The sequence below is a fragment of the Cryptotermes secundus genome, unplaced genomic scaffold (assembly GCF_002891405.2).
Source record: "Cryptotermes secundus unplaced genomic scaffold, Csec_1.0 scaffold1177, whole genome shotgun sequence".
Lineage (NCBI taxonomy): Eukaryota > Metazoa > Arthropoda > Insecta > Blattodea > Kalotermitidae > Cryptotermes > Cryptotermes secundus.
Window position 1 is genome coordinate 17,408 of NW_019744136.1, and position 20,501 is coordinate 37,908.

Sequence of the window (20,501 nt, forward strand, 5' to 3'; positions counted from 1 at the left end):
TTACTCTCTCGAATCGCCGCTCCCGTATAAGCCACGTCTTGTTGCCTCAATTTAGAAAGAGGGCCAAGGAAGATGATTCCTTTATGTACGAACGCATATTTTTGTGTTTAGATCATAAATACACAGGAAAGTGGCCATTTCGTTCGGTCTCACGTCATCGCGGCCACAAACAGTCATTAAGGAGGGAACAATGTACGGTGATTTATTCTATACCAGTGGCGGGCGCCCTCACCTCCAGGCGCCTGTATCCATGTTTTAATCAAGCATTGATAGCTATAATACTGGAAGTATGAAGAAGAGAGACTGTGCCCTAGCTCAGAGGGTTAGACCCTGGTTTCTTACTTCGGAGGCCTGGGTTCATTCCTGAGAGACTTCACGTGAAATTATCGGTGGACAAAGTAGCACTCAAGCAGGCTTTTTCCCAGTTTTTTGGGGGGGGGGATTTCCCACGAAAATCATCATTCCAGAATTGTTCCATATTTATACGTCACCGTCCGTTAAGTTGTGTAACGGTCCTCAGCAGGCAGCACATTATCACAGTCACTGTCTTAATTTAGGATTTTCAGCTCTGATCTGGGAACTTGCATGGATACAGTCTAGGAGAGCTCTTTCATACCGAATTATAATAGTAGTGCTAGGCTAATGTCCGAAATAATTGCACAAAATTGATTAATATACAATAATGTTACAGAACCAAGCCAAATGAAAGCTCTGGGGTGAAATGTCTTTTAAACTGCCAACCTATTTTTTTATTGCTAGTGGGGTGGGACTAAGTCCCTTGTACTGCGGCCACTTCTGGCCTATTGTACCAGCCCCAGATGATAGGTGAGGGTGATTGTGGAGCAATTGGTGGAATGAAGATTGGCAGGGGAAACCGAAGTACTCGGAGAAAACCTGCCCCAGCGCCACTTTGTCCACCACAAATCCCACTTGACCAGACCCGGGATCGAACCCGGCCCGCCGCGGTGAGAAGCCAGCGACTAACCGCTTGAGATATGGCGCGGCTAACTGCCAACCTATGTAGGATATAAAATTCTTACGATGATTATGACGTCATGCAGTCTGGTAAACATTTACTGAAGTTGCTCCGAAATGTCGGCCAAATTTTACCGGACAAAATGTCGTCACATCCCAGAACTTCGTATTCGACTAATCCATTTTTTTGACATATCCTACATTTCTGATTTAAATACTCATCACTTCCTTCAGGTTTGTGGCTTTAATTCTTTTCCTATCCAATGGGCAACGGGGGTCTTTCCCCGGGGGTAAAGCGGCCGGAAGCGTTAAGGTGACCACTCACCTTCAACTAGTGCCGAGGTAAAGAAAATATGGATCTATACAACCACTCCCCCATACGCCTTCATAATGCAGTGCTGAATTAGTTAAGCCCAGGGACAACTTTACCTTTACCTTACTCGGGGTTTGCGCGGGACGGGATTTGGCGGGCTCGATCTTCAGGACTTCCCACGGGCGTACAAAGGAACGCGTAGAGAGGCGACTGTCGTTCTTATTTCCGGGTGCGAAACTGTAAGCAAAGAAATCCGACGGGAGCAAGAAGCAGCCAAGTGATTTAACTGGAACAGTCTCCACGTAAACTGTCCATTAGCTCAGTTAAAAAGATGTCTCTGCCAAACGCTTAAATGACTCTTAAGGAATATGCACGCGGATGGGATTGTGCATTGCGCTACTTTTAACACGCGCTGTCAAAAGGCTCCTGTAAACAGGGGCTAACTGCAAGGATAATGTTGAAATGTAGACTCAGTTGATTGGTGGTGGTGGTGGGGGGGGCAGATACCGGTGCGTTGCGTCTGACTACGCCCTCTTGAACATTACGACGTCGTTATTGGAGGGCGTTCCTCACACCTCCAACCTTCACTTATCACTAATCACTTAACAGCTCCTACCCTTTCATTGTCGCCATATATCCCATGTTATTGTCTAGAAGTTTTAAGTGTTTAGACATCATCCTTGTTACGAAAATGTTAAAAAAGGCTCGGACCTGGCCTGATCCTCTGGATAAATGGTAGGATGGGATCGTATGGATTGGATTGGGACCAGTGGAGAGCTCTTGTGAACACGGTAATGAACCTTGGGGGTTCCATAAAATTTTGGGAAATTCTTGAGTATCTGCAGAATTGGCGGCTCATCAAGAAGGGCTCAGCTCTATGAGTAATAATAAGACATTAGCAGTAGAACGTCGTTTTCTTATGATAGTAGATAAATTACATGTGCTGCGTGACTAAAGGCACGTGACTTACTTCGTGAAATGTGTCCGTAACTCAGTAATGACACCGAGAGCCGGTTAACTGAAGTTCGGGCCCTGCATAACGAAGGAATGACCAAAGTTCCATAAATCGACTGCCTTTATTCAAATCGAATGCTCATGGTGATAACACAATCCGAAGTCGGTCCCTATCGGCACGTTAGTGGACCCACACCTTCACAATTCATTTCTCTGGTATTCCTTTTATTATTATTATTCTTCCATCTATGCTTAGGTCTCTTAATTGGCCTATTTCCTTAAGGTTTTCCTACCAAAATGCTACAAGAATTTCTAATTTCTTCCCATGCCTCTTACATATCATTTTCTGGTCAATCCTTTCATTACTTAATTATCCTAAGAATGAGAGGCAAAGGGCGTTTACTTGAAGGTTCCGTAAAGTATACTTTTCTCCAGTACGTTCTTTGTTACGTCATGTCTCCGTACTTACTTACTTATGGAGCTTAGCCCTTCTTGAGGAGCCGCCAAATATGCAGCTACTCAAGAATTTCACAGCATTTTATGGAACCCGAAGGTTCATTACCGTGTTCACAACAGCCTTCCACTGGTCCCTATCCTGAGCCAGATCAATCCAATCCATACCATCCCATTTTATCTCTCTAAGATCCATTTTAATACTGTTCACTCACCTACACCTTTGTCTTCCCAGTGGTCTCTTTCCTTCTGGCTTTCCCACCAATATTCTATACGCATTCCTCTTCTCCCTCATTCGTGCTACATGCCCTGCCCACCTCACTTATTAATCCATAAGAAGTTCAAATTGTAAACCTAAATATACTGCAAGTATTTAGTTACAATATTAAGTTCTCGTCTTCATCATCAACTTTTGAATCTGTCCCTCCCGGAAATGTCGAGGGGGAATGCACGTCATGGACCACGGGAAAAAATATTCTCCATATTCAAAAACCTTAACTTAGTGGCGAAATTAACATGAAATCAGACAGATCTATGGAAGAGGACATGTTTCGAAGTACCTTTGGAATAGGGCAATGATTCTCAGCTTCTGACGTCTTACGTCTAAACTGAAATTTTGTAAAAAGCTCTAGTTTGACTAAAGCAAAAAAAAAAAAATGCAATTTCTTTGTCTCCTAAGAAGCGTATTTTTATAATTATCATGCGAACATTTACTATTATATTAATTACTGATGGAAGGAGCTTCTCGTCCCACTCAGCGAACCGTCGGGCCTCACCAGTGGAATGCGCCGTACCAGCTGGGAAACTTTGGAGGCGGGGGTTAAATTACAGGAGTGAGTAAACTATTGTTTCCGGACCTCATGGGCTCATTGCCAATACAGACCACGTTAAACATCCAAATATTTGATTTTGAGATCTCTACAAAACGTCATGTAACTGTAGCATCTCTGATTTTTGTGCTAGTTTCCATGGCCCGTTCTCACGTTTACCCACTCCCGGCAAGATCACAAGAACCAGAAGCTACAGATGATAACTCTTGTGTATTTTCTGATCCTTTCTATACACCGACTGGACCCGACGCTGTCACACACACAAAACAACTGAAACAGGAAGGACTTAAGGACATGATCACACCGGGACAAATTTCCGCTTTCCCAGGCTCTCTTCTTCGGCCGCCACATCCAGCCTCTTGCGTTTCCTCAGAGGGCGGTCAGAAACGGAAGGTCTTGTCGGGGTTAACGCAGGTTTCGGCTTCGGGTCCAGTAGGGACTGTGCCGCAGGGGGCGGACTAGCGGAAGGTGCAGGTGGCTCGGCAGACTGCTCTTTGCGGCGACTCTGCACCACCACTGGTGACGTCGTGACGGCCGTTGCCGTGGTACTGACGCTCTCCGGGCATGTCTTGCTGTTCTTGGGGGGGAACAGCGGGATGGGTATGGGGATGGGGATAGGAATGGGGATCACTATGGGGTAAGGGACCATCACCGTCACCGGAGGCAGCAGGAAACGGGAAGGGGGCTGCGGTGTGGGATGTAGAGGTGGCCCCCGTGGAGGCCGAGGTTGTAAGTGAGGCATAGGAAGGAGTGGCGGTGGATGAAGGGGTGGAGGTGAAGTTGAGGAGGTTCGTGGTGGAGGACGGAGGACGGCGGTTGGAAAGCGAGCTGGGTTGAGGTGAGGGTGTTGGTGTGGGTCTGGAAATAGATGAGGAGGGGGCAACATACCCGGGGGCAGGAACGGTGGCGGAGCGTGTCTTGGTAGGTGGTGGTCTGGAGGCAGAAGGTGGGGAGGAGGGTGGAGGATAGGAGGTATCTGAGAGGAAGGAGGGGGTAGTGGGTGGAGATGTGGCAGGTGATTTTGTTTCGGAGGCGACACGCTGCCTGCACTGCGAGGAGAAGACGAGGAAGTGGTCCTCAGGTCTGACGTAGATACTGACGTCACGGTGGCGGTGACAGGTGTCCGGTTCCCTCGCCTGCCGAGACGTCCAGCCCGTCGCAGCTTTCCCGGGGCGTCCTTGTGCTCTGCGATCAGCTTGTCTGGTGGCGGTGGGGGTGGTGCGGGCAGTGGGGGGCTGTTCACGCTTCGGGGCTGCACTGTGGGGGCAGCTATCGAGCTGGTAGGTGGAGACAAGGACCGGTCCGATGAAGGAGAGTCGGACCTGCAATCCCTGAGCCACAATTCCGGAGTTATGAGGCCGCCTCCCGAGCTGCCGCCCCCGCCTCCGGCCCCGTCCTGCAGATGCGGGTGCATTTGTAGGTGTGCCTGGGTCTCCTTGCAGAAGATGTTCATTTTGTACTGGTTCAGGCATTTGTCACTGCAACAAGACATCGTCACGTGAAGCGGGGTCGTGCACTCACTGGTCAGTGTAGCATCGCATTCATCTCTCAACAAAAACAAAAACAAAAACAAACTCCGTGATTTTAGTCCGCAAGCGAGTTATACCGACCGAGTGACCGCTATTGTAGCGAAGTTTAGTGCCAACTTTTGCGGATAGAGGGTTTCGCGTGGTCAGCGCAACGGATCCCCACGGCCGTTAATCTCGGTTTGCTAGACCGGAGCCGCTATTTCCTTGAAATAGCTCCTCAATTATCATCACGAGACTGAGTGCACCCCGTTCCAGACTCACTACTTCTCAGAAAAAATCTGGTAGCGCCGGGAGTCAAACCCGGACCTCCGGATCTGTAGCCAGGAACGCTGACCACTAGACCACAGAGGCATTCGTCTCTCAGCAACGTTAATTTCTTTCAACAATCAAAGACGCAGTTCACATGGCTACATAATTCTAAAGACAAGTTCAGAGGTCGAAGAAAAGTTGGAACTTCATTTCTTATCTCAAATAAGTAGATATATGTCTATGATTGGGAAATACAGTAAAAGTTACAAACAATTTTAGATTGATTTCTTAAACCTTCGTGAATTTTGCTCCGTTTTATACTTGTAGTGCTAATCGGTAGCTACTAAGTATTGTACAGCAAGGCCAAAGTGTACTGCTGACAGACGTTATGATTTCAAAGTATTTGACAGGCGCGGAGTGGGTTAATTTATATGTAATAACTGTTGCAAAAATATCAGATACCTTCTAACACTACTCAACTCTCCAGCAATGTTCCTTAAAATTATTTGAACTTCAAATTTTTGTCATCTGGTTATATCTGCTATGTATGTTTAATGAAAACCAAGGATGTATTTTAGCTCCAAATTATACGAGGAAGAAAACAATGCCATACAAATCACTAAATAAACGGAAGTGTGAAATTCTCAAGTGAGGACTCAATTGATGAGAGATTTTCATAGCTGACCCGAAGTGCGTTTGAGGGCTGCATGGCACGTGAAGTCTCGACACGAACAGTCCAAAGGAACAGAAGAGAAACGTAGGAAATTTTCTTTAAGAGCAGTGTCTACTTATATACACGTCCGAAATGAAACGGAGAGTTTCTCGGAGGTAGGCCAAGGCCAAAATTGGGGCTTCAGCATCAAATGAAAAAAAAAAGGTGTGTACGTAGACAAATCAGCAAAATATTAGACAACTGTGACATATTCACCATAAGAAGAGCAGAATAAGAACTCTACGCTACAGAAAATCCTATATCTATTGTATAAAAATTTAGGAACAAGCCAAATAAATCAACTGACTTTCAAGGAGAAAATGGAACTCAAGAAACAGACGAAAAATGTTTTGTATTCAGTCGATGTTTTCAGCGAAGCAAGTACCACCAGCTGCAAGGAACAGATTCTTACTACACGATGAATAATAATTGACCAGACCAAGTCATAGATGAAACAGCAGGTGCAATATGAGATTTCCGGTTCTCTCGGCTGTGAAAATTTTGTTGTGATCTGCTGGATTATAACACCGTGTAGTCTGGTAGACATATTTCTAACGAACCTCTTACCTCCTCCTCTCAGGTAAGAGCAGGCGTCAGGTTTTCCAGAACTCGGCTGTCACCCATAAGACAAGGTGCCACAACCTAGCAGATCACAAGACATTGATTTCCATTTTATACTGCATAAGTTTTCTTATATAGTGGGGGGGGGAGTACGTATCTTGTGAGCGGGGCCTCACAGGGGACCACCCTACAGCAGGACGAATGGCAAAAAGTTGTCGCTGCCTGATGCCAAATTTACATAAAAAAGTTACCGATAAGAAATTGTGACAGCCATTCTAGTTGCTGCAGTAGCACCTCATGCGTATAATGAGACAGCAGATGCTGTGATTTTGTTATTTATCTATAGCTCTATAGTCCTTTGTTAGGCCTTGGCCGCTTTTCACTTTCTTAATTATATACACAGTCGGTAGGACATCTTGGACGGGGATCAGCCTGTCGCAAGGCCTCTATCTATACCTAGAACAAGACCTCTGAGCAAAATTAGGCAAAAAGTTTCCCGCCCAAGTAGTTTCCAATGCCTCTGGTAGATGGGGGAAGCATCGGGTACCGAGGGCCGACCTCGTTGGCTGAACGGGGCTGATAGCACGCACCAGTTCTATAAAATGCTGGGAAGTTCTTGAATAGCTGCCTAACTGGCGGCTTCTCAAGAAGGGCTCAGCTCCGTGAGTGAGTGAATTTTCATCCTTAATGATATTCAGGGTGCAGACATAAGAGTAAAAACATTTTACGAAAAGGGACTACGGCTTCCATTATCAAATGACCCCAGCTCTCAGTCGCTGTCTTAAACTTATATGAGGTTACGTCACACCTTACGGAAGGGGTTTGTTCAATGAGATCTCAGATATAATGTGACAATCTTACGTTGAAAATAAAATTTATTAATGTTTTTAATGGTGTAAGTATCTGAGTCACTGTCTCGTGACAACAGAAACTTAAGGCGTTTTACGAGTAGATAACACAACAATGTTTGAAATCACTTGATACGTAGGTAAGTCAATAAGTAAGTTACAAATGGATATAGAACTTAAACGAATAAGAGTACTAATTTGAAAAATGCTTTTATTTCTGTACATTGAGGCATTTGTCCCATCGTTTCACAAGCCCCTGAAAACCAGCAGCATAAAATTCTTTGGGCTGCTGTCGGAACCAGGCGGTGACTTCACTTTCTACAGCTCCATCGTCGGGAAAATGTTCAGCCGAAAGATGATGTTTAAGAGGGCCGAACAACTGGAAGTCGCTTGGAGCAAGGTCGGGGCTATACGGAAGATACTCGAGGACTTCCCACTTGAAATTTCGCAGTGTCTCATTTGTCTTGTTGTCAGTATGGGGACGCGCGTTGTCATGCAAGAGCAACACGCTTTTGGTGAGGAGTCCTGGTCGCTTCCGTTGAATGGCCTTCTACGTTTCCTGAGGATGTTACAGTAGGAGTTAGCATTTACGGATTGTCCTTGAGGCTGGAATGCGGTGAGCAGTATGCCTTCGTGATCCCAGAAGACGGTGAGCATCACTTTCCTGGAGGTTGGTGTCACCTTAAACTTTTCTTTTGGCAGGCGACACAGGATGTTTCCACTGCATTAACGCAAGCTTTGTCTCGGGCTGGTAATGGTGAACCCAAAACTCATCACCTGTGACAATTCGGGCTAGCATATCGTGTCCTTCATCGTGGTAGCGATTGAGATGCTGTAATGCCAGACCCATTCTTTGCATTTTGTGTTGTGGGGTCAGCATGCGCGGCACCCTTCGAGCACAGAGTTTGTGAAAACCTAACCTGTCATGCATTATGAAGCAGGCCACGCCGTATGAACACGCCTGGTTCCGAGAGCAGCCCAAAAAATTTTATACTGCTGGTTTTCAGGGGCTTCTGAAACGATGAGACGAGTGCCTCAATATACAGGGAGATTATGTTGAGAAATAAAAGCATTTTTCAAATCAGTACTCTTATTCGTTTAAGTTCTATATCCATCTGTAACTTACTTATTGACTTACCGTCGTATTTCAACAGTTCAGGGCAGCTGTACTTCTTTTTCGTAAAATCTGTTTCTGCTATTACTTCATGTGTAATACTGAAAACACCTGCAATCGCCGGTGGCAACGGTTCTGCATCTCTGCCCTACTACTTCACAAACTGAACCAATCCGTCACGCTGGTTATATCGTTCGCAAGGGAGCGGTGCAACTGACGCCTGGGACGACATCACACACAAGGCAAATCAACTAGGTGTGCCACTGTGCACTAAATGTTAGCAAAACCAGGGGCCGCATGCTTATGTTGTACCAGGCCAAGCTCTTATTCACGTTTCTCAAAAAGTGATGACATATTTCTGAGATTTTTTTATTATTGGCGTTTCGCATTTGTCCGTCTGTAGACTATGTCCGGAAGATAAAAAGATATAGGATATCTTCCGAAAAGTAGAGCCTCATAAGTCCGATTTCAAAATTAAAGTTTTAGTTCCGAAGCAGCACACTTTAGACTTTACCCAAGTTAAAAGAATGTCTTTTCTGCATTCTGTTATGTATCATGTCTCAAATGAATACTTAGGAGCCGGCAAGAAAGCAATTGATCATAAACCGATATTAAAATGTTTAATAATCGATTATTTTATTTTCATCCCATCACACATTTCGATCTATCACGATAATTATCAAGTGTCTTTTTGTGAATTATACATGTCGTTATTGACTTATTAAAATGGAACAATTTTTTACATTTATCAGTAATATTATATTTTAAATTTCATTTTTAAATTTAAGTTTTACGTGCGATATGTCTCGAATGATGTATGCTACAAGTTAAACGCGTTTTAAGTTAACATCTAGTAGTTAAATAAAATAAAAAGGGATAAAAACGGAGTTTCAATTTTGGGATATTGGTTATTAGGTAGTCGCCCAACACACAAGCACACACAAAATCCCAACCGGCATACATAACAAAGCTTAAAAACACATACAGAATAGCTTCCTATACACACATCAATATATTTAATGCGTATTGCAAATCACATATTCACCTAGGGTACCACGAACTGCGCACGCCGACCAATCACCTACACACACCAAAAGCACGTTTTCGTGTGCCTAATTAACATCAAAACCCACGGAGTCCGTCTATACTACCTAATAACCGGTACCCTAACCTCCCCATTTCAAATATACAAAAATTAGAATTCCACTTTAATTTCATTTAACTTTTAACCTGTAGTGGGATGAAAATAAAATAACCCGAATATTAAACATTTTAATTAACTGTTGTGATGACGGCTCCTGAGTATACCATCTATATGCAATACAATTGCAGAGTTTTATTTTATGTATGCCCAGTAAAAAGTAAAATAAAGCTATCCCTGTAACAGGCCGTGAAGGCCCATAGGGTTGTGAGACGTTGAGGCTCCCACATTATCTACACAATCGGCACAAAGATGGCGGTAAGGTTATCAGCCTTACGAGCCGGCCGCGCTTTACTCCCCAGGAAAATTATTTAATTCATTCCTGGTACTCATTTCTCTTAGAGGCTGAGTCGACCCCAGGGCCATAGTGCGGCTGGAAGGATTTGGTCAATTGAAAAAATCCAATGACCTCATAGGGTCTTGAACCTGCGACCTTCCTGCTTGTAGCATAGTGCCTCAACCAACTACGCTACCGCGTGCCCCACACAGAAGTCGTTCTATTTTAGAATATAAAAATCCACACTATATATAATAATTTTAGAGAAAAACTTTAAAGCAATATCTTGAAACATACATCGTACATACATGTTCGAAAAACTATAATAATATATTTACTGTGTACAACGTTCGCTACTAGAACCTTATAGTGCAGCTGGTGTATCCAGTCCATACCCTCAAAAAATATTTGTTTACTATCCATTTTAATATTATCCTCGCAATTACGCTCAGGTCTCCAAAGCGGTTCTCTCCTTCATGTTTTCCCCCACTAGAATTTTGTATACATTTTCATCTCTTCAATTTGTACTACAAGCCCTGCCAATATAAACCTCCTGTTCTGATCAACCTCAAAATTTGGAAAACTTTATAAATTATTAAGATCCTCATTATGTATTATTCTTCGCCCAGTAATTTCTTCCTCCCTTTACATCCACACATTATTGTCAGTACTGTTCGTAAAGTGCCACAATCTGTTTTAACCTTTACGTTTTCTGACAGGCCATAAGACGGCAAAGATTCTGAACACACCCCTTCTACACTGCCATACTGGAAAGTGTGGAAGAGATGTTACAAAACTTTGTCCTCCAGTTCTTTTGAATTACAAATTGTCGCACCTGCAGAACTGCAGCTGGTGCTCGCCGTCCTGGAAGTCCACGTAGTTCACGGTGTGCCTGACATGTCTGCACCAGTCACAAGTCTTATTCCGTTTGAAGTTGGCACGCCGACACTGGGTGAAGCACACCTCGGAACAAAACGCCTTTTGTCCAGTCGGCGTCTTCAAGGAGAAGAGTTGCTTGTTGCTGGCCACCTTCTGGCACCAAGCGCACACAGTGCAGCCCGCGGGGACACTCGCCACATCTGCCGACACAACGCAATAGACATATCAAAAGGTAAAGCTTTACTCATAACTAACTGCATATAACACAGGTCTTCTTCAGAAGCTATGCCTTTATTACCATATTCACAGAAGCCTAAAGAGGCATATTAAATTTTTGAGAAGAAAAAACGTCGTTCCTGAGCTCAAAACCACGCTATATGGCGTAGGGGGCGGGAGTAAAGCTCCACATATTCTGAACTCTATACTACGTGGATGAGCGAACGGCGGGGTATACACACGAACAGACAGGCAACTGGAATATTAGTGCATGGGTGGACTAATACGCAGGAAGGGAGGTGGAAAGGCACACACTAAGAAAGTACGTTCAGTTACTTACTTTTATTTATGTAAGCTCTGAGGTCTTCGAGACTCTTGACCACTAAGACTACTATCGTCTCGAATATGACGCCGAATATTGTGGTAGTTATTTATTAATCATCCTGAATATTGGACCGCCTCTGTGGTCTAGTGGTCAGAGTTCGTGGCTACAGATCCAGAGGTCCGGGTTCAATTCCCAGTGCTACCAGATTTTCTGAGAAGTAGTGGGTCTGGAACGGGGTCCACTCAGCCTCGTGAGCATTACTTAGGAGATATTTTAAGGAAACAGTGGCTCCGGTCTAGAAAACCGAAATTAACGGCCGTGGGGATTCGTTGCACTGACTACGCGACATTCCCTATCAGCAAAAGTTGGCACTAACTTCGCCGACAAGCGGCCGCTCGGTATAGTTCGTTTGCGGACTAAAACCACGGAGTTTTCTTAGCAGGCTCCCTTTTATGGTTTATTTTACGTCGCTGTACCTCAGACTATATATAGCGTCAAATGAGAGAGCGATTTACGAATAAACTGGAAAGAACTTGGAAGGAAACGGCACTAGCGCGGAATTTGCCTGCAGGGAGTGCGGAAAGCCTCAACATGGACATCAGTTGTCCTGGCCAAGATTCGAACTGACACCTTCTGAATATAAGTCTAGTACTACTCCAACCTGCTCGGCAGTATGCTGCTACGAAGCGCCAGGAAATATCTACCAGACTACACGGTTCTATTTAGTTAGCAGCAATCGTAAGGTGGGAACAAAATTTTGTTTCATCTCTAAAATGGACATCAGCCGCAGTCTGATAAAAAAAGCCTTACTTATTGCAGATTTCAGGATAATATAGTTACTAAATTTACTAAAAGGTAAAGTTGTCCCTGTACTTAACTAGTTAGTTAGTTAGTTAGTTATTGGAGAGGGTGGGTTTCCCCATGCACTTAGACCAGTATTGGTCCATTGTGCTTCCCTCTATGATATTCTACCAGTCTCTATATCCTACCGATATTGGTGCGTACCATCAGTCCCGCCGAGCCAGCGAGTTCGGCCTCACTAGCTTGGTGGTGTCTATAATGCTTCCCCCATCTATCAGAGGCATTAGAGACTACTGTTGGGCGGGAAACGTTCTTGAATTTGGCTCAGTGACCTCCTTTGGAGATATGAGGTTCTTTTACGTGCCGTAAAGCTACGACACGGGACACACGGCTTAAAGTCCCTCCCGGAGGACTTGTTCCCTGAATTTTTCCGCCCTTAAAAATTCGACGACCTCCGCCGGGTTTGAACCCGCGTACCACGAGTCATGAGGTGGGAACGTTACCTCTAGACTATGGAGGCCGCTCTGTACTTAACTAAGCATTACGCCATGAAGGCGTATGGGGGAGTGGATGTACAGATCCATATTATCTTGACCTCGGCACTACATGGAGGTGAGTAGTCAGCTTCACGCCCCGGTCATCCTACCCCCCGGAAAAAGAGACCCCAGAGCCGGTATGGACGGTTTGGAGAAAATTCTTGGCCCTATCGGGACTCCCCAACCCCTCAGCCGTCCAGCCCGTAGCCAGTCGCTATACTGACTACGCTATCGCGGCTCCATCGCTAAAAGTTACTAAGATAATCATATTTATTCCAATCGGAGCAATGCTAGAACTGCTGTATTATGGAACAGCCTTGTTAAAGTCTGGAAGACACTCCATCACTTTACGTGGCTGCAACATAATACTTCACACAGTGCTGGTATCATTTCCAGCAGGAGTTTGCAGCTCTGAACAGGCACATACTTTGGTCCTGCTGCCCACTTCCAACTGGAGTTCATAGCAATCTCGAAAGTTCTGGGGGGCAACAGTCCCTTACCTTTGATTAGCAGTAAACCCGCCTAAATGCTGTTGATGCAACCCCCATCGCTGTTCGCATTGGTAGATCCAGTTTCAAGACGTGTCTCACTCATTCCATGAGATATTTTTAATTGGTTCTAAAACTTTGGCTCCTGCTCCACTCTCTTTCTCCCAGTGCATCAGTTTATACAGCAGGGCTCTGATTTCACCCGTTGGCTTCCCAGAGAACAAATGAAACACGATCGTGCGCAGTGCAGCACTAGTAATATAGGCGGCGGTGAAGTTTATGTAAATATAAAATAAAGTAATATAATCATGTAGAATACACATTACATCCGGCTAGAAGGGGAAGATGAAGACTATTTTCAAGCACGATTGGAGATAAAAAAGGGGCTAAAAGATCAAAAGAAAAAGACGAAAGCAAACAATACCCAAGAGAACAATATATACAAGGTGTGACCGAAAGGGGACTGAGATGTTTTTCCAGTGAAGGGAAATATAAAACCAACTTCTAAAAGCATGTGTTGCTTCTATCAGCTGACCCACTCGGGGTCACTATGAGTCTGAAACGCAATTTACTTACCTCTCTCGCATATCGTCATAAGAGGCATCTTGGACCGTTATACCTCTTAACTACATTAATAAGCAGCAGAACGAAATAAGGAGTAAGTAAAGTTGTCCCTGGGCCGGTCACGGTAGCCGAGCGGTCTAAGACATGTACTGTCTTCGCTTGCTTAGAAACCGGGATTGTGGTTTCGAATCCCACTCAGGGCATGGATGTTTAGTTTGTGTGTGTATGTACAGGTAGAGGCCTTGCGACGAGCTGATCACCCGCCCAAGGAGTCCTACCGAATGTGTAAGATCTAGAAAAACCGAAGTGAACGGAGAAGTTCATGTAGGTAGGCCTAGGCCCAGTGGGGCTGTAGTGCCAAGGGGAAAAAAAGTTGTCCCTGTGCTTAGCTAATTACTGGGGACGCCATGAAGGCAAATGGGGGAGTGGATGAACAGATCCATATTTTCTTGATCTCGGCACTAGATGGAGGTGAGTGGTCAGCTTCATGCCCCGGCCGCTTTACCCACGGGGAAAGAGCTCCCGGTGTCCATTAGATAGGAAGTTGGGTGGGAGAGCTGGTCTGGTCGACGTGATGAAGTGAAAATTCTTTACGAGACTGGGACTCGAATTCCGACCCCTCGGCTGTCCAGTCTGTAGCCAGTCGCTATACCGACTACGCTATCCCGGATCGACAGTCAATTAAACGGAAGCGTAGTTGGTTGAGGCTCTATGCTACAAGTCGGAAGGTCGTGGGTTCAAGTCCCGATGAGGTTAATGGATTTCTTTCAATTGACCTAATCCTTCCAGCCGCACTATGGCCCTGGGGTCGACTCAGTCTGTAACAGAAATGAGTACCAGGAATATTCTTGGAATATTCTTAGGGGTAAATAGCGGCCGGCGCGTAGGGCTGACAACCTTGCCGCCATCTATGAGCCGACTGTCTATAGAAAATGTGGGAACCTCAACATCTCTCAACCCTATGGGCCTCCATGGCCTGTTGCTGAGCTAGTCTTGTCAGTTGTGACACCAAGTTGCGCTGTTTCAGAGGAATATATTCCCTGCATCTTCGGATTTGTGGCGAATGTAATCACTCAGATACATGCGAGTGGGAGAGGAGATGGGGCTCTGTCCAAGCAAAAAAAAAAAAAACTTACAAAGGATGGCAATAAAGTGTAACTACTTTAATAGGAGTAACACAAGTGTCGGCAATTACCGGCCATGATCCGGTGGCATAGCCAACACTATCACTATGAAGGAATTACTTTACATATGCTGATTGAACATAAATTGTCATTCTAACATCATAAAGGAATTTAGAGTTAGCTAAGAAATGCAGGCCGGTCACGGTAGCCCAGCGGTCTAAGCCATGCACTGTCGTGGTTTCGAATTCCACTCAGGGCATGGATGTTTAATGTTTGTGTGTATTATGTGTTTGTGTACAAGTAGAGGCCTTGCGACGGACTGATCTCCCGACCAAGGAGTCCTACCGAATGTCTAAGATCTAGTAAAGCAAAGCGAAACGGAGAGTTTCATGGAGGCAGGCCCAAATTAGGGCTGCAGCGCCAAAGGATGGAAGAAAGAAATGCTGATTAAGTTTTTGATACAGCTAAAATAAGTTGTGCACGTCAGGAGTAGTTGTTCAGTGTAAAAGCTAAAACCGCTGCCTCTGCGAACACTGACTGATTCTTGGGGCACTAAAAAATCTGCTGGGAATGATAACGCCCTGAAAATGTGGCAACGCTCGAAATATTCTAAAATAATAACAACAAACCAATATTTCATTTATAAATAAATCAGGAGAATATTAATTTTGCGAAACTCTTTGCTACCAATCAATTCAGAGCCGATCGCAGTTGCCGCACTGTCTTCGCCCGCCTGAAAGCTGGGATCGTGGGTTCGAATCCCACTCAAGGTATGGATATCTATGTTTGTGTAGGTAGCAGCCTTGAGGTGGGCCGATCCCCCATTCAAGGATTTCTACCGACTTCTTGTCAACGCTTATGTCTTGCGAGAGATATATTCTCTTCATGTTATCCGATTACAACTCTGTATGCAGTTTGTATCAATTCTATATATGCTACATACCCCGCTCTTCTAATTCTTCTTGAATTAATCATTGTAGTAATATCTATATTTGGTGAAGACTAGAAATGATAAAGCTCCTAATTATGTAATGTTCTCCAGTCTCTTGTTTTGACCCAAAATATTTTGAGAATCCTATTCGCAGATGCTCTCAATCAGTGTTCCTCATAAACTGTGAGAGACCAAGTTTCACACACATAACGAGCAAAATGTAAAACTACACTTTCGTATATTTTAATTTCTTTCGCTTTCGAGAAACAGACGTGAAGACAGATGCTTATGGACTGATGCATTCCTCGTGAATGTAATTTATATTTGTTGTTCCCAAATATCTTAATTTGGTCAAATTTTGGAACGATTTATTGGGCACGTTTATATTAGGATTTTACTCTGAATCCCTGTGACGAGACATGAATATTTGCTTATTTTTTCCTTCCTTTATTTCTAATAATAACAAACGACCTTTCACTTTTTCACATGAAGTCTTCTGTGGATTATAGCAGAAAAGATATAATTATGCATCCTGCCTATCAAAAACTATAAAATCCTTAATAACAATTATTCAGCGATATACGATATGGACTCCATCTTCTCTGACAAGATTGAATTCTTATAATGAGGGCGCGTATTGTCAGTACCCGATGTGTTCATTACAGAGTCTTCATCTTCCTTCATTAGTTTCAAATAATTAAATAAATACTGTGAGGGTCTTCAGGATCAAGGCACACAGTATTTAATTGCCAGACAGCGTGGGAAGCTTAGGTTACAGCCATTAGCATTCAGCAATCAAATTAAATGCCGACCCGTTCCACTTCTTCAAGACTTTTAAAAATAGCACACGATCCTGTCATTATTACATCCAACTCTTAGTCGCCTTCTCCCATGATTAGAAGTCCTGCTGTCTGTATTTCCTGCAGGACTGAACAGTTCTTAGAAATATTTCCCATAACTTGCTTCCAAAAGAACGTGAACACAATGTGAGGGATATAGTCTGGATACAGGCTGATTGGTCAGCATAATATATGCTTCTTCCAGCAAAATAAGATGGATTACATAACAAAACAAATAAAATTCCATGGTTTTAGTCCACAAGCGAACTATACCGACCGATCGACCGGCGCTGGTCGGCGAAGTTAGTGCTAACTTTAGAGGATAGAGGGTGTCGCGTGGTCAGCGCAACGAATCCCCACGGCCGTTAATTTCGGTTTTCTATACCGGAGCCGCTATTTGCTTGAAATAGCTCCTCAATTATTCTCACGAGGTCAATTGGACTCCGTTCCAGACTCACTACTTCTCAGAAAATCTGGTAGCGCTGGGAATCGAAACCGGACCTCTGTATCTGTAGCCAGGAACTCTGACCACTAGACCACAGAGGCGGTCGATGTAAGTACAATAATAAAACAAACTGGAAATAATTCCCGGAAGCCGAATTCCGAAGCTCTTCCTATTAGTATTGCCGAAAGGCATGATATATCATGGATGTCACTGTAACAGACGGAATAGTTCTGTAACCGGATAAATAAGGAAACTTATTCCGTGTTCATGACATAGATAAGGGAACAGACAGTTTACTGGGTGGGGGAGGACGTCCTGTAACTGGAAGATTCACATGCCTTGCTTGTTAGTCCTTCGGACCATGGCAACACGAAAACGATGACGCTACAGTGACAAGATGTAGTGTCCTGAGTCAATGGGCGCAGAATTTCTATTTTCTTATTAATGACGAGTTACATATAAAAATAATTTAGAGGGATCCAAAGCAAGGGGTTCAATTTCGATTAATGTATATATGAAAGGATGGATGAAAAGCATGCAATAGGGACTTGGAACTGCTTAATCCATGTTGCTCTTGATGACGATGCTGATGGAAACCTGTTCTGACCTCCAAGAAAACATAGCATGTTTATACTACAAAAATCAATTCGCTTACATTTAGGAATTCTATCGATTTGCTCTGCAAACGAAATGAAAATTATAAATACAGTTCCTTAAGATTAAATATGGCGGTATATAGAGTTACCACCTATCCTTCGAGAATTGATACCGAAATCTACCTAAGTCTCAGATCCCTGACAGATTTCTCCAGAGGGAAGTTTCTTGATATTATTCTAAATTTAACCTCAATTTTAGTTTAATAAAAGCCTGTATTGTGTTTGACTGCTAACTATACGGCAATCTGTTGTATTTAAAGTAGCAGTAAACCTCACTCTCACTTTCTAATTCAACAGCTGCAACGGATATTTTGTACCTGAAGCTTTCCTAGAATCACTGACATACACGAAAAATTTGATTGCATTCTCCACGGGTCTTAAAATGAATTGACAAGACCAGAATGGAAGCCTCGCTATTGTATTGATAGCACCCAAGGTTTTGTCCGCTTTTCCGTATATGATTGGCTGATAGGATTCTCTCATTGTCATGTTTCGTGGAAAGTCAGGTGTTTCATAAATGAAGGCGGTACCAGGCAGTGATAGAAAACCACCAATCAAAACCGTCAATGGGAGATAAAACGAGGATTTAAACCAATCAAGTCAAATGAAGTACTAACAATGAACCGTCATACATACAAGGGACTTTCCATGATATAAAGGATCATTGAAAATGTAGACTTAATTATTAATGGGTTAGTCTAGTTGATGTATTGGGTGGAGCTGTTAAAATAGGGTGTGTTACAAAAAACCGACACTCCACACGAGGCTGCGGTAGGCCTACTTACAGCTAATGCCCGTCTCGAATATTGAGCGTAGCGCTGCTGGTTCTAAACTTGTTGGGGGAAGTTCCTCAGATGCGTGCATAAAAAGGGCAACAGGAAAGAAAAAGCTAAAAAGGAAAAAGAGAGGAACGAACGAAGTAAGGAAGGAAGGAACAGACAAGGAAGATAAGGAACAATATAAAGAGAAGAGGTGACAGAGAAAGAAAATAAGGACAGAAAGAAAATACAATAAAAAGGGAAGAGGAAGAAAGAATGTAATGAAGAAAGGATAAGAGAGAAAAAGGAGAAATAAAAATAAAAAACGAACTGCAAGAAAGAACAAAGCAAGAATAGTGAAAGAATAAATGACAGAAAATTTAATAGAGAAGGAGTGAAAAGAAACACAAGGACAGATAGAAACGCTTATGACATAGAAACAAAGAGAAAAACGAAAAACGCAGAAAGAAACAAAGGAATTGAGCAGACACAAGAACGACGTGACAGAGGCAGAAAGAAATGCTAAATGGAGAACCGGCCGTTCCATATCTCAGGCGGTTAGTCGCGAGATTCCAACCGCGGTAGCCCGGGTCCGATCCCAGAGCATCTGAGATTTATAGTGAACAACGTGGTACTGAGGTGGGTTTTCTATGAGTACTGCGGTTTTCTTTGCCAATTCGCATTCTGAATTGCTCCAAAATATTAATTATCCTATCATAGCCGCTGTATAGTCTCGCTACTGACAGCGTCGTTAAACAACCAACCTGATACAAACTGAGACACAAATAAACAAAAACGGAGAAGTGGAAGAATTTATAAAGAGAAAAGAAAAACTTGAGAGAAAATTTCAGAAATAAATATTAAATAAATGGAGAAAACTGACGATAAAGAAAAGGAAAGAACAAACAAAGAAGAGAGAAGAGAGACCACACGAGACATAAACTATTTTAAGACGTAACAAATTGCACAGAAGTCTCGCTTGGTCAGCAGGAGGTACAAACTGAACTCACAGCCTGGACACGCAAATACATTTCTTATTATTCCATTCGGTTTGCATTATATTATTATGTTCCAGAATGTATTGTTATGCGCGTAAAAATAGCAATTCATAAACGTAACGGAAACGAATTTTGGTTCTTTTTTACCTAACCTAAATTCATTTATACAGTAGCAATATTAACAACTTAATATAATACAGACTGTTATTTCATCAGCAGCAAAGGAACATTTAGATTAACAAAGCTGCCCCCCAATAATATTGGCTCTTTCGTTTGGTTTTCGTCATAGCAGTAACAGCGAGAGGCCTAGTTCTTTGTCACCCTCCGTTCAGGGATGGGAGAGCTCTGGACTCAGAAGGGAAATTAGTTTAGGTTCCGAGAACCGTGAGCATGCAGATTTCTCTGCTGGCACATAATGGGGGAGGGGGGGGGGAAGCTTGTCTGTCTCTACCCTCATTTATATGAACCATAAAATAAATTCTCACAGCCTGTTTCGTATTCACAATTAAGCGTTAGTTTTCATAGCCTGCAGTATTCGTTTGCCACTAAGATCATTATGATGATGATCATCCTGTCACATATTGAACCATGCAGCCCTTTACGATTTCCTCTTCTGTTCCTAAACTTCTCGTTTGTTGTCTTCTGTTCTTCTCACGTGTTATTTTTTTTCAAATTATTTGATTTATTTTATAAAATAATAAATGACTGGTTGAATTATTAGTTATGTTAAAATGTTTTCACTTCGTCTAACGGTGTGTAAACTGTGGACGGTCCTCATGCACGACAGTTATACTCATTTCCATCCGAAGGCCACTATTTTTCTGGAAGATGCTGTTAAATTAGATATAAGTTTTCCATCGTTTCGGAGGAATATACTGTCTCCATCTTCATGGTCGAAAAGCAAGCCAAGCAACCAGCAAGGGAC

General features: G+C 43.4%; 1 protein-coding gene across 1 annotated transcript in view; it reads right to left on the minus strand.

Moving 5' to 3' along the window:
• Positions 1-3,716: 3,716 nt before the first annotated feature.
• Positions 3,717-20,501, minus strand: part of LOC111874577 (sine oculis-binding protein homolog) — a 142,676-nt gene continuing 125,891 nt past the window's right edge. The window contains exons 3-4 of the mRNA XM_023870188.2: positions 10,852-11,095; positions 3,717-5,003 (exon numbers count right to left, since the gene is read on the minus strand). Of these exons, the coding sequence (XP_023725956.1) occupies positions 3,824-5,003; positions 10,852-11,095 (1,424 nt within the window). The 3' untranslated portion in view covers positions 3,717-3,823. The remainder of the gene's footprint in view (positions 5,004-10,851; positions 11,096-20,501) is intronic.